The 15,947-nt window shown below is 35.1% G+C and overlaps 1 protein-coding gene across 1 annotated transcript in view; it reads right to left on the minus strand.

Annotated features, from left to right (window-relative positions):
- The window catches only part of TMEM232 (transmembrane protein 232), a gene marked incomplete at its 5' end in the record, with an annotated part of 218,342 nt that overhangs the window by 103,977 nt on the left and 98,418 nt on the right, over window positions 1-15,947 (minus strand). The window contains 1 exon segment of the mRNA XM_034655649.1: window positions 12,731-12,975. Within this exon segment, the coding sequence (XP_034511540.1) occupies window positions 12,731-12,975 (245 nt within the window).

The raw sequence follows: 15,947 nt of genomic DNA on the forward strand, positions 1-15,947 counted from the left end.
ACAATAGCACCAAAAACCATACGTTACCTTGGAATTAACTTAACCAGAGATGTAAAGGATCTATATTCTAGAAACTATAAATCACTCTTTTTTTTTTAAGATTTTATTTATTTATTCAACAGAGAGATAGAAACAGCCAGCGAGAGAGGCAACACAAGCAGGGANAATAATAGCTGAGAACTTCCCAAACCTGAGCAAGCAACTTGATATACAAGTTCATAAAGCTAATAGAACATCTTAGTATCTCAACACAAAAAGACCTTCTCCAAGAAACTTTATTAAAACCATCAAAAGTCAATGACTCAAAAAAGAATTTCAGAGACAATCAAGAAAAAGACAGTAACATACAAAGATACTCCCATTAAGCTACCACCAGATTTCTCAGCAGAAACTCTATAGGCCAAGAGACAGTAGAATGACATATTCAAAACATTGAAGATAAAAACTGCCAGCCAAGAATATTCTATCCAGTTGTTATCCTTCAGATTCAAAGGAGGAGGTATTTTCTAGACAAGAAAAGCTGAGGGAGTTTACCACCACTAGACCTGCCTTATTAGAAATGTTGAAAGGAGCTCTTCAAGCTGAAACAAAGAGACAAAAGTATGAAAAACTCTGATTAAGTTGATAAACAGAATATCACAACTGTTTTAGAATACTCTATTAAACTCTGAACTACTGCATTTGGGTTAAAGGGGCATTAAAAACGACTTTAGCCACTACAACTTGGTAATGAAATCACAGCATAAAGAGATAATTTGTGAGATCAAAAATATAAAAAAGGAAGAGAAAAAGATGTAACTTTTATATGCAAATAAAGATAAATTCCTATCAGCAGGAAAAGGAATATTTTTTAAAGTAGGTTCCAGGTTCAGCATGGAGCGCAATGCAGGTCCTGAACTCAGGACCCCAAGATCAAGACCTGAGCTGAGATCAAGAGTCAGATGCCCAGCTGACTAAGCCACCCAGGCACCCTGAAAAAGGACTATTTTATCTGAGATGTTTTGTGTAAACCTCATGGTAACCACAAAGCAAAAATGTATAGAAGAGACATGAAACAAAAAAAGGTGCGGGGGGAAATACTGAGCAAATTGCCATGGACAACTGCCAATTTACAAAAGTAGACAGAGAAGGAAAAAGAAACAATGGAGAAACAAAATAACCAGAAGGCAAAGGATAAAATGGCAGTAGTAAATCTTTCCATATCAATAATCACCCTAAATGTAAAAAGATTGAAATCACCAATCAAAAGGCACAGAGTGGATGGATGGATTAAAAAATAAAACAATATCCAACTAAAAGCTGTCTGCAAGAGACTTATTTCAACTCTAAAGATACACATAGGCTCAAGCTGAAAGGATGGTAGATGATATCCCAAGCAAACAGAAACAAAACAAAGGCTGACACTTACTTCAATTACTTTATCAGTCAAAATAGACTTGAAACCAAAAAGGGTAACAGAAGACAAAAAAGATCATTATATCATGATAAAGGGGTCAATATATCAAGATATATCATAAACATATACTCTCCCAACACCCAAGCACCAAAATATATTAAGCAATTTATAATAGACCTTAGGGGTGAAATGGACAACAACATAATAATTTTAAGGGACTTCAATACCCCACTACCAGCACTGGATCGATCATCCAGACAAAAAAAAAAAAAAAAAAAAAAAACACAATAAAATGTTGGAACTGAATCATAACAAATAAACTTAATAGACATTCTCTCTCTACATTCTCTCTCTACAGAACATTCTCTCCAACAGCAACAGAATACACATTCTTCTCAAGTGGACATGAAATGTTCTCCAGGATAGATCAGATAGGCCACAAAACAAATCTTAGCAAATTTAAGAAGACTGAAGTCATACCAGCTTCTCTGACTATGATGGTATGAAACTAGACATCAACAATAAGAGGGAAGTGAGAAGATCTACAAATATATGAAAACTAAACAACACACTTCTAAACAGCCATTGGGTCAAAGAGTAAATCAAAAGAAAAATAAATTATCTCAAAATAAATGAAGACACAACATATCAAATTCTGCAAAAACAGTTCTGGAAGTTTATAGTAATAAATGCACATACTAAGAAATTAGAAAGATCTCAAATACACAATCCAACTTTACACCTCAAGAAAACAGACCAAAAAAAAAAAAAAAAGTAAGCCCAAAATTAGCAGAGAAAAGGAAATAAAAAGGATCAGTGCAGAAATAGAGAACAAAAAACAAACAAACAAACAAACCAAACCAAACCCCAAACAGTAGAAAAGATCAAAAAAGCTAAGGAATGGTTCTTAAAAAAGATTGACAAAATTAACAAGCCTTATCTAGACTAACTTAAAAAGGGGGAGGGGAGAGAAGACTCAAAATTAGAAATGAAAGAGAAGACATTACAACTGACATTACAGAAATACATGGAATCACAAGAGACTGTACCATGAACAACTACATACCAACAAATTACATAACCTAGAAGAAACTGGTACATTTCTAGAAACAACCTACCAAGACTGAATCAGGAAGAATTCGAAAATCTGAATAAACCAATAGCAAGTAAAGACATTATTTGAGTAATCAAAAAATTCCCAACATAGAAAATTCCAGGACCAGATGGCTTTACTAAAGAACTCTACCGAACACTTAAAGAATACCAATTATCCTCAAACTCTTGCAAAATATCAAGGAGAAGGAAATACTTCCAAACTTATTCTACAAGGCCAGCACTACTTTGATTAACAAAACCAGATATGAATACCACAAGAAAGAAAAACTATAGACCGATATCCATGCTAAATAAAGATGCAGGAATTCTCAAAAAAAATATTAGCAAACCAAATTAAAAACACATTAAAAGGCTTATACACCATGGCCAAATGAGATTTATTCCTGGGATGCAGGGATTGTTTAACAGATGCAAATCAATAAATGTAATTCATCACATCAAAAAAAATGAAAGATAAAAATCATACAATCATCTCAATAGACATAGAAAAAGCATTTGATAAAATACAACATCCTTTCATGATAAAATCCCTCAACTGAGTGGGTGTAGAAGGAACATACCTCAACATAACTGAGGCCATATATGACAAACTCAGAGCTAGCATTATATTCAATGGAGAGAAATTGAAAACATTTTCCTAGGAGGAGAAAAAAGGCCAAGATGCTCACTCCCGATATTCAGTATAGAACTAGAAGTCCTAGCTAGAGCAATCAGGCAAGGTAAAGAAACACATGGCATTTAAACTAGAAAGGAAAAAGTAAAATTGTTATTTGCTAAGAATATGATCCTATATATAGAAAAACCCAAAGAATCAGTCAAAAAAACATGCTGGAATTAATCTAACAATTTCAGTAAAGTGATAGGGTACAAAATCAACATATAGAAATCAATTGCATTCCTTTACACTAATGATAAAGCATCTGAAAAAGAAACAAAATCATACTACTCACAATAGCATCAAAAACAAACTTAGGAATAAACTGAACCGAAGAAGTGAGAGGTCCATACAGTGAAAACTACAAAGCTTTGCTGAAAGAAATTGAGGAAGACACAAACAAATGGAAAGATATCCATGTTCACAGATCAGAAGAATTAATACTGTTAAAATGGCCATACTACCCAAAGCCAACCACAGATTCAATGAAATACCCATCAAAATACCAAAGATACACTACACAAAAAAATATTAGAAACAATCCTAAAATTTAAGTGGAACTACTTAAGCCACGTAATAGCCAAAGCAATCCCGAGAAAAAAGTACAAAGCTAGAGGTACTGTGTTTCTGGATTTCAAACTATACTACAAACCCATGGTAATAAAAACTGGATGGTACTGGCACAAAAAGTGACATGTCCATCAACAGAACAGAGTAGAGAGCACAGAATTAAACCTCAGCATATATGGTCAACTAATATTCAACAAGGGAGCCAAGAATACCAGTGGGGAAAGGATAGTCTCTTCAACACATGGTGCTGGGAAACTGGAGAAACACAGGCAGAATAATGAAATTGAACCCTTATCTCACACAACTCACAGGAAAGAAATGGATCAGAAGCTTAAACATAAGGGCGCCTGGGTGGCTCAGTCATTAAGCGTCTGCCTTCGGCTCAGGGCGTGATCCTGGAGTTCTGGGATCAAGCCCCACATCAGGCTCCTCCGCTATGAGCCTGCTTCTTCCTCTCCCACTCCTCCTGCTTGTGTTCCCTCTCTCACTGGCTGTCTCTAACTCTGTCAAATGAATAAATAAAATCTTTAAAAAAAAGATAAAAAGAAGCTTAAACATAGACTTGATACCATAAACTCCTAGGAGAAAACATAGGGAAGAAGTTCACTGATACTGGTTTTGGCAATAATTTTAGGGGAATGACATGAAAAGCACAAACAACAAAAGAAAAATTCAACGAATTGGGCTACATTAAACTTAAAAACTTCTCAACGGCAAAAGAATTAACAAAATGAAAAGACAACATACAGTATGGGAGAAAATTTTTGCAAACCATATATCGAATAAGGGGTTAATACTCAAAATATATGAAGAGCTCAGTCAACTCAGGAGCAAAAAAACATTTTCAATTTTTAAAATGGGCAAAACAACTAAATAGACATTTCTCCAGAGAGGACATCAAAATGGCCAACTGACACATGAAAAAATGCTCAACATCACTAATCAGGGAAATGCAAATCAAAACCACAATGAGGCATCACTTCACACTATTAGAATGGCTATCATCAAAAAGACAAGAGACAACAGATGCCGACAAGGATGTGGTGAAAAAGAAGCCATTATATGTTGTTGGAGGGGATGTAAAGTATCTATAATCCAACCATTATAGAAAACAGTATGGAGGTTTCCCAAAAAATTAAAAATAGATGTACCATACAATCTAGCAATTCTAATTCTGGAAATATATCCAAAGGAAATGAAAATGGGATTTCAAAGAAATATATGCACTCCTGTGTTTATTGCAGCATTACTCAACAATAGCCAAGATGTGAAAATGCCCCAAATGTCCATCAATGGATGAATGGATAAAAAAAGATGTGCTATCAATACACAATAGAACATTATTCATGAGAATGGAAGATAGCTTCCCATTGGTGACAACATGGGTAGACTTTGAGCACATCATGCTAAGCAAGATAATTCAGAGAAAGACAAATCCTACATATTACTTGTAAGTGAAACCTAAAAAAGTTAAAACTGTAAAAAACAGAGTAAAATGGTGGTTAACAGGTGATAGAGGAGAACAGTGGTGCTGCTTAAGGGTACATACTTGTAATGAGCAAATAAGCAAATAACCCATAGGCTATAATGCCCAGTATAATGAATATAGACAATAATATTGTATTATAATTATGTAATGTGATAAATATCACTATATTGACAATCATATTACAATTTATAAAGTGTATCAAAGTAATACCTATACATCTTAAACTTACACAATGTTACACGTCAAGTTTATCTTTTAAAAAGAGCGAAGTTCATATGATAAACCAAACAAAACACAGAAGAAAAAATAGATTTTGTTTTTGTTTTCCATTACACAACCTTGTCTTCCCATAAGGCTATCATTTTGATTCTAGCTGACCTGTATTTGAAACAGAATTTTTTTTACATCTCACCCAGTTCATTTTATTACTTAAGTCATTTTTAAGATTCTGCATTCCCATCATGTTACTATGAATGGAAACCCTTGGGGTTGATGATTATATTGAAGTTAGACCCCTGTTGTATAAGCATAAAGACACCCACAGTTGGAGTGACAGCTAAAGCTGTGGTCCCATCGATGACATCTAAAATTGCTGTTCAGACCAAGTCTCCAGTGAAAAGGCAGGAAAAGGTAGGAAACAGTAGAAGACAGATGAGGACTGATTTCTCTCTCAGGCAAGACTGCAGGTAAACTGAGTCACGTACTGGAAATGGATTTGGGATGTGTGAAATTTGTTTCTGTCACTGGCAGTTGGACTTCACTTCTAATACCACTTCAAGCTCTAGAAGTCTTAACACTAAATGATTGATCTGAGCTGATGATCTAATTTTTAATAATCAAATCACAAAACCTCAAAAATTAGGAGCTCATCTCTGAAGACCCATTCATGCTCTTTATCTCTCTTCAGCTGAAAATTATGAATTGCCATGCTAACTATTCACGTTCCACTTTACTCTTCCGTAATGGGTCTTGACAGCATACCCTCAAAACGCATGTATGACATCATGAACTGTGTTTTCATTTTAAAGCTAGAAACAAGAAGGGAAAAAAACATAACCAGAAAGGAAATCGTCATGAAACTGTAAGCTCCCTTTGAAAAGTTGCTAACAGCAATTCATAGCTTAATAATATATATGTGCACAGAAATGTAAATCTTCCACTTATTATTGATCCTAATTTTCCTAAGAATTAAATATTATATTCTAAAGAAAAATATTTAAGAAAATCTCCTAAATTATAGAACAAAGGGGAAAAGGAACCAGCATACCCAGGCTCTGTAGCTCCAGGCTTTCCTTCTGTCCTCAGGACAAACCTGAGAGGGTGCACAGCTTTTACATTTTCAAAGATTAGAAGCCTGAGGCTCAGAAAAGTTAAATCACTTAATCTAAATCAATCAGAAAGAAACTATAAATAAACATGTTTGACATTTTGTGAGGGAGACACAGATTTCTTTTTTCCCTTCGTGAAACAGAACTAGAAAGTTTTAAGACATTTAAGAATTCTTTGCAGCTCTCCTTTTTTTAACTTTCGATCTCTCTCGCTCTCCTTCTCTCTCCCTCTCTTCACATATATGCACTCTACATCGAGGAGGAGGCACTTTCTAGTAGTCAGTATGATTTTCACTAAAGCCAATGGAAGGAAAAAAAAAATCATACTGACTTATTGAAAGTGCCTCCACCTTGACATAGATTTCCTAATATTAACTAGAGAGATGCAGAGCCCAGAAAAAAAATCCCTTAATCAAAATCAAGTTCTGAAAAATCAAGAGACAGAAATTGAAAAGAAATAAAAACCCTTTTCTTATGAAGTTAACAAACTGCTCAAGGCTTTGCCATCAGATTAATTTCACATGAGGGGAAAGAAAGGCTCACAGTAGACTCAGAAGTCAGAACGCACTTAAGTTCAGACTCCCACACTTAATGACTGTGAGTCCTCGGGCAAATTACTTAACCTCTCAGATTCCACTCTACAAAAGGGAGATTTTTTATAGATCTATAAAATCTATATAATGGACAAAATAATCATATCTATCCACATCTAAGGGTCATACATATAAGTGCTTAGCAAAAGGCTTGTTTACAAAAGGCTTTCATATGGGACGGCAAACAGAATTGTTCAACTATGACATTCATCTTGAAATTGCCTGGCAACTTGCTGGCTAGAACCAGGGGTCCTAAGAGTCCGTTCATTTGGTGGAGTTTCTCCTAAACCCAACTTCACAAGGAGCCCAATGACTATCTTTTACAACCATTAAGAAAACTTCCCAAAGGCTCCTGATTCTGGGCAGCTGGCATTTCTACCATCCCCTAGCCAGTTGGTGCCCCATCTCAGATGGCTTGGCAACCGAGTCCAAAATGTGTATTTCTTCCTTGAGAAGGTATTTTTCCACACTTCCATTATAAGAAGGTGCAGTAGCAGTCAGGCAGGGTCTCTTCCCTCAAAACACAAACCCAGTGAATGTCCAATTACTTCCCTAACCCCAGCACCCCTCTATGTGGGATAATGAGAAAGAACCATGTGCCTCACCCACTGACCACTGGTCTTTCCAATAAAGCCTGTTCTTACGGGACATTGTGGTAATTACCTTTCCCTGCTTTGTTGCTGTTCAATAAATGTTAGCTACTCCTCATTCTGTTACTTTGGAATTAGCTCCGTTTATAAAGGAAGCTTCGGGGAAGATGCACTAGCCTTGGGTATGACTATTTATGAAGTCAGCTATGTAAAATTTCCTGCCTAAATGACAACAGATATGCTCGACCCATTCTTGCTAGTTTCACCTCAGATCTCTTCCGTGTGCTGGTCTCATGAAGCCTTCTAACGTAGAACTTGTGAGCAAACTAAGCACCACCAGAGATAAAGTTTTAAGTTAGAATTTTCCAAGTCTTTACATATGTGCAAGAAATTAGTTGTTTGTAAGTTTATAGGGATTCAAGACATAAGTTTAGAAAATACACTTAGAAAGTTCAGAAGCAAAACAGATGTGGGAACTGGTTTTTGAAAATTTGGTCTTCAGAGTCCTCAATTCTCAGCCTTAAGGTAAATTTACGATATTTTTACTAACAATGAGAGAAAAGGAAAATACTATGCTTTGAATAGAAGTATTATATGCCTAGTTTTTTGGCTGCAGTTTTATGATATAGTAAAAAACCATAATGATTTTTTCATTTAAAAAAATGCTAAGGGGCAAAAAGAACATGCATCCAAGAGCATGTTCCACTAACTTGAAGCAAAACAAACAAAAAAAGAAAGAAAATGTACAGAAGCAAAATAATTTTCTTTTGAAAATTTTCATAAAAGAAAGAAGCCAAATCTGCAAATCCTTCAGAGTAAAATATATATTTATGAACATACAAAAGACAGAATTCCTGCTTTCAAAGAATTTTATAGGCTAAAAACACAAGTGAAGAAAAATATTTTGGGAGAAAATTATAGGTCATGAGGAGTAGCAGATGCTTCATCAGTAAGGAAGCTCCCGTTTTCTCCTTACTAGTAAATTTTCAGATTTTCACACTAAAGTAAGTATGCTTCAGTTCTCCAAAGCAATGAAGAAACATATTCTCTTAAATTTCCTGTCCTCCTACCCATCTTCTGTAGGTGTCCTTAAATGTTGGCCTTCTCACTATCTTCCACATTGCTACTGGTGGAAAGCACAAAATGGACATTTCTAGGAACACTTGATGAAAAATTGGTGATATGACCCTGCACCCGACGACCTTTAAGAGGTGCAAACGAGCGGAGCACCCAGCAGGCTTTGCATTACGTCTTCGTGCGCGAGCTACGGCACTCCAGCGCGCTCCGACGTTCATTAACTGCGCTAATTCCAGCTTGTGGACCTGGAAGCGGCAGGAGATGGAGAAGCAACAAAAGGAGCTAGCTGTGAGGCTGAATAGATGCAGAACCCAGGGAATGGAAGAAATAACATTTCCTGCACTTCATGTTTAGTGAACAAGAGACATTTCATCAATGCACAGCTTAGACTGAAGTTTGTTTTTCAACAACTTTTTAAAAAGCAGGGATTTTATTCACATAGCCCTACTGGACAGTAGAGACTGTTCAGCCAGGCCTGATCTAAACTGTGTCTTCAGGCCGCTGAGCTGTAGCCCTACTCCACTCACCTCTGCTGTCCCCAAGAGGAGTCTATCCCTAAAGGAAGCTGGTAATACGCACAACTCCAGGAGGCACTGTTCACACACATTACAGCATGAATGGTGCATTGTGAAAGCTGTACCCCCCCACCCCAAGCTGTGCCACATGAGGTGCTCCTGCCAGAGGGACGCTGAGGCTGCTGGGGCCCTCTCGGTCAGGCCAGAGACACTCTAAGTTAAATTGCTAGAGCCTGTAATGAGCTGTGAAAAATGGATAAGGAGATGACATTTTTTCAAAGATTAATGATGAATGATTGTCATTTGCATAATGAACTGTAGACTCTGATGAGAAATTTAATTTACTAATCCTTCAAAACCTATAGGATTCTGAGTCATAACCCCACCCCACTACTCTTTTGTCTCAATTCCCCTCTGACTTTGCATATTCTCTTCCCCTATCCCCAACCCTTGCCCACATCCCTTCCATTTGTAGCTTTCATTAGTATATCTCTTCTCAGTCTGTCTCTTTCATCTTTCCTTCTGCTCATATTTCTCTGTTCTGCTATTTTTTAGAAGATTTTATTTATTCATTTATTTGAGAGACAGAGAGAGAGAGAAAGAGAGCAAGCAGGAGGGAGAGGGACAGTGATCTGAAGCAGACTCCACGCTGAGCACAGAGCCCCACGGGGGCTCAATCCCACAACTGGAAGATCATGACCTGAGCCAAAACTAAGAGCCGGACCAACTGAGCCACCCAGGTGCCCCCCCTGTTCTGCTATTCTAAGCATTGTCAGTATGTCTCTCCTCTCTCCCTGTTTTTCCTTTCTGTGTCCCATCAGGCACCATTCATCTCCATCTGCCTCTTTACTGTCTTTTGACCCTTTCCCCTGCTATTTCCTTCGTCTCCTCTTGTCAGTATTCAGTTTCTTCTGTTTTTCTAGTTTTCTATCTTTTCCTTCAACTGAGCATAACGAGAAGCCAAATTACACTTGTCCAATGTGCTCTCTGTGGTACCAGATTGATTTTCTTACACGTTTTTGGTCCTTGAGAATATACAGAATATATTTTGGGATTCTAAAGTAAATCTCAATACCCTCGATATTTAAAGCCGACATTTTCATTATACTTTGATATATTGCAACCTTACAAATATTTATAATATACATTGAAGAGTATTTTTATAATATTTCTTCCAACAAGACTACTGAAGTCCAGGCTGTGTGATCCTTCAGTTCAAATGTACGTATCTTCCTTACTGATTTTAGAATGCTTGAAAAAATGCTCAAAACTGTGTCAGAACGCTGCTCAAGCATTTATCTATTTTTCTGTGGACCTTTGTGCAGCCAAGCCTGCCTACTGGCCTTATTCCACCCAATTATTATACCTCCAATAAAGTCTGCCTTTGGGCAACAACAGTTTCATAATTTTGGGACACAAATAATGATTAAGAAAATGCTGAGTTAGAATCTAAAAGATGGTTCAGTAGAAAAATAATATAAAATGAATAAAATACTAAATTAATTAAGAGGAATAAAAGGGACAAAATGAAAATAAACAAAATGAGAATTGGTTGAGGAAGAAAACAACCACAGAAACAGAGGAATCTTAATATACTACTTTGGACAATTGTGACCATAAATTCTGAAAAAGGGGATAAAATAAGTAGTATTCAAAGGAAGCATAATCGCTAAAATTGACCAAAGAAGAAAGAGAAAGATCCAAAGAGACTGATATTCAGGATTGATACTCCAGATACTTTTATAACATGGACCTCAAACAGTAAGAACTGAATTTAGCTGTGCCTGTGCATTCTGGCTGCATCAGCCTTGCCAATAGCCATACAAAAATAGAAAAATTTGACGAAGACCTACCCTTAGAAGAGGTATAAGGTACTGATGGTTTAAAAGGGAATTCTACCAAACCTTGAAAGAGTAGATAATTCCAAATTACTGAAATTCTTTTAGAACATAGTAAAAGAAAATAAATAAGAACTTAGCATTTAATAAGTATAACATTTAAATCAGAATAAATGTTGAAAGGAGATAGGTGACTCAATAAATATTGTTGGGACAACAGAGTAGCCATCTGGATTGACAACACACACACACACACACACACACACACACACACACACACACACACTTCAAATGGACCAATGACTATTCAAAATAAATCCTTAAAAGTACCAGAAAACAATATAAGATTTTAATCATAAAATGAAAAGAACTTTCCTAAATAGATATATAGTGAAAAATTGATAAATTATATTACCTAGAAAAAATGACTAAGGCAAAAAAATACTCTAAGCAAAATTTAAAGATAAGTAAAAAGTGGAGGGAAAAACAAATATTTGTAGCTCTTACCATAGACAAAGGGACACATCAATTAATATATAAATAGTTCCCTCATATTTAAGTGAAAAAGATACAAACTCAGTGGACAAATGGGCAAAAGCAATAGTTAATCACCATATAAAGGAAAAACAAAAGGCTGTTAACATAAGAAAGTTATTCAAACCAATTACCTTAAGAAAACTATACATAGAAACCATATTTCACTTTTCACATTATCAAAACCCAAAAGTTTGTCAACACCCTCTATTGGAAAGATTAAAGAGAAACAAGTACTCTCAGATATTGCTGATGTGGATATAAATTTGCACGATTCCTCTGAAAGACAATTAGGAAATATCTACCAAAATTACAAAGGCACATACACTCTGACTCAGAAATCACACTTCTGAGAACTTATCCTGCAGGAATTCTTCCTCATGTATAAAAACACCCATGTGGAAGGTTAAATTTTGTGGTAATATATAGTAGCAGACAATCGAAAACAACCCAGATGCCAACCTATAGAAAACTGATTAAATAAACTGTGGTACATTCATACTAAGGAAAACATCATAACAGATTAAAAATATGATAATAATGAGAAAATCTTCTATGTACTGGCATGAAAGAAATCTCTAATAAATGAAGTTAAATAAAAAATGTAAGATGCCAAATGATATATTTAGTATGCTAACTTTAATGTAAAAATGGAAAGACAATTTAAAATATACTTGTAATTTATTTTGTTTACATTTTATAGACCTTGGAAGGATACACAAGCAATTAATGATAGGAGAGATGGGGGTAGACTAGGCAAATGAAGGTCAGTAATGGGAGGGAGGCTTTCACCGTATTAAAACACTGACTTATATTACATAATATTATCTGTTTTAAATATGGAGAAATAGTTGCTAAGAAGAGAGTACTTGCTTATGCTAGAATACCTAGAAGTTGTTGGAGCCAAGATTGGAGTTGAAAAAGAGAAAATGAATTAAATAATGTAGCACATGATTATATACAGTTTGTATGACTTTGAAATGCAGTGTATAGAATAACAGGACTAATTTGAATAGTGCTTCACCTCACCTTACAGTGACATGTAGAACTCTCTTCTTCATGGAATCCTTTCTGTTCAGATATTTCACTGGATACCGTTTTTTCAGTGGTTCTTTCAAAGGAAGAACATGGGCTCCAGTGGAGGGGAAGAACAGTTTGGAAAGAGCATTGGCAATTCTCCATCCTATATATTTAGAGAAAGTTTCATCCCCTACATTTGATGAGGCTTCTGTACTGTGATTAGTGAAGGGATCAGTTGGGTCATTTAACTCAGCCTGTTGATAGAAAAGAAAAAGGAATCACTTGAAATAGAATTAAATGAGAGGAAAAATGATATATTTTTAAATAAAAGATAAATGTATGTTCATTTTGACTAATGTTGCATTCTTCCTGCTAAATAAAAATAAGAAAAAAAAGCAGATTCCCAAAAGATTTAATTATAAATTAACAAAATAAACAATTAAGCATGAACAAAACCAGTCTTGAAATTTCAAAAATTTAATGATAATTTCCTTTCTTTTTAAAGATTTATTTATTTATTTGAGAGAGAGAGAGAGACAGAGAGAGCATAAGTGGGAGGAGGAGAGGGAGAGAGAATCCCAAGCAGACTCTACACTAAGCACAGAGCCCACCATGGGGCTCGATCTCACAACCCTGAGATCATGACCTAAGCCGAAACCAAGAGTTAGACACCTAACCGACTGCACCATGCAGGTGCCCCTTAATGATATAATTTTTAATTTGTATGGTTCCCATACATGAATTTCATATTTATAATATTAAGGAATTAAGTAATCGAGGTTTTTTTAATAATTTTTTTATTATATTATATTAGTCACCATAAAATACATCCCTGATTTTTGATGTAAAGTTCATGATTCATTACTTGCGTATAACACCCAGTGCACCATGCAATACGTGCCCTCCTTAATACCCATCACCAGCCTGTCCCATTCCCCCACCCCCCTCCCCTCTGAAGCCCTCAGTTTGTTTCTCCGAGTCCACAGTCTCTCATGCAATCAGTTGAGTTAATGTACCTGTTTTATTAAATGAGAATTTCATTTCTCTGTACATAAACTTTCTTTGAAACAAAAAATCTAAACTTTCTTTGAACAAAATTTGTGTTAAGTAAAAAACGGAAAGGGCTTTGTGTTTAGCTCACATTGAAGATGTTCTAGGATTTATACTTAAATTAAATTTAGTATGTTCTAATCTTCAAAAAGAGACCTAACAAAAAATTCCACAATACTTAAGCAATTTTTAGTCAGGAAAGAGCTATTTTCCAAAATTTCCTATTTATGTTCAATAATGTCCATGACTGGTTTTTAATTAAACCTTCTTTTGAAATGGCTAGAGGCATATTTTCTCTGGCTAGAATTGGTAATGATAAATGAAAATGTAAGTTTCAAAATCTCATGTGTTACATTTTTTTTTTAATGTTCACAATATGTTTGTGTTAGGAATTCTTTTGTAAATAAATTGGATGCTGCCTCCTTGCATTAACATTTTTACATTTTTTATTCAAAATTACCCATCTTCAGGCAGTTTATTACCAGTCACTCAGGATTCATTTTATATGCCTAGTGATCGTACGGTAGAAAATTAAGGAACAGAAAATGTTTTCCTGCATATGAACATCCAACTTAAAGACTTTTTTCTTTAAGATAACATCTCTTTAAGATGTCAAGATCAGGTTTGCCTCAATCAAATTACTGTTTGAAAACTGACTATTGCATTTAGACAAAATTATAGTGAGAAAAAATGAGAACAATCTCATGATAAAAACTGGAAAACAAAGGGTTAAAGCAATGAAGAAAATAGCAAAAGGCAGGTAAGTAAATGGGGATTACTCTGAAAGCTCTGGAGGATGGGAAAGAGTAAAATGCAAAATCATGTATGTTTATAGTATGTAGTATAAACAAACAATTATGTCTCTATTATTCCCAGTTGTGGCACATTGTGATCATTAACTAAGTTGAAATCATAGAGCATTCAATTTGAAATAAGAAATTAAATGGTGTCTAGCACATTTCATACTGTTGTGACTTCGAGGAAATTAATGTCTCAAAGCCTGCAGGTTCATCTGCTAAAAGGTAATTACAGCACCTATATTTTTCTAGCCATTTCTTTTTATTTACAGTTTGCGTTCAATACAAATCAATTCCATAACCTGAGAAGTAACTATGAATAAAGACAGAAATGCACAAACACAATATATAATCCAAAATAGATGCACAACATTCACGTATGAAACAAAATGTAACGTTCAATCACACACTCAGTAGCTTGAGATCTGTTGAATATGGTTGTTCCAGGGTAGGTTTCTAAAGATAAAAAAAAATGACCTTAGTTATCAAGACTACTGTGAGGATATTAGATACTGGAACATGTAAGCATCAGTGTGTGACCATGTGAACAAAAGACTTTAAGGAGTATCTATTTTTAAAAAGGTTCCTGTTCCCGGAGGCAGCTGTGAAAGATTTGCTTTCCAGAATTCAGCCCACTTTAGGCTTAGGACCAGGTTTTAACTATCTAAAAATATTGACTGGTAACAGAAAGCATTCCAAATGAGGCTATTCTAATTCAGAGAGTTTCTTCAAAAAGTATTTACAGAAAGAGTACAAAAATTCTGAATTTAAGTTTCCACTCTTCACTTCCCAAATTCTTGATTTACAGTTTGATTCACATATTTGTCATTTTAATTTCATGACATGTCAATTTTACCTTCAAAACAGATTTTTTAAATTGTAAAAAGTATTCAACATATGCAGAAATAAAAAGCATTTTGAAATTAGTTGAGGTCAATGCACTTTTTGGAATCATTTCAGCTAAATGAATCTGGCATTTTGTTCAAAAGGAACAGGTGGTAAGCACATAAGCAAAATTTACTCATTATGGTTGGATTCGGGTTAGACTCAGTCCATCACTGCCCCAGTACATGTCAGTTACTATATAAAAAGTCAAACGCGATGTCAAACCAAAGCCTCGATGAGTTCAGTTCTCAAGGAACAGTGATAGCTTAACAATACCTAGAGCACGTTGGCCTTAAATTAGTACAGCCGAGACATTAAGGAATTAGAGTAACACCTGGAAGTACCTTCTAATGTATATATAATCTTAGAAGCTTTTTATATTACCTATCTTATGGAATTAATGAACCAAGTGAAAACTGAATCTCTTTTCCACAACTCATCCTTGTCTCTAGATGAGATAAAATCTATACTCATTTTCAAGGCAGGGTTTTATG

Source organism: Ailuropoda melanoleuca, chromosome 3 (assembly GCF_002007445.2).
Source record: "Ailuropoda melanoleuca isolate Jingjing chromosome 3, ASM200744v2, whole genome shotgun sequence".
NCBI classification, from domain to species: domain Eukaryota; kingdom Metazoa; phylum Chordata; class Mammalia; order Carnivora; family Ursidae; genus Ailuropoda; species Ailuropoda melanoleuca.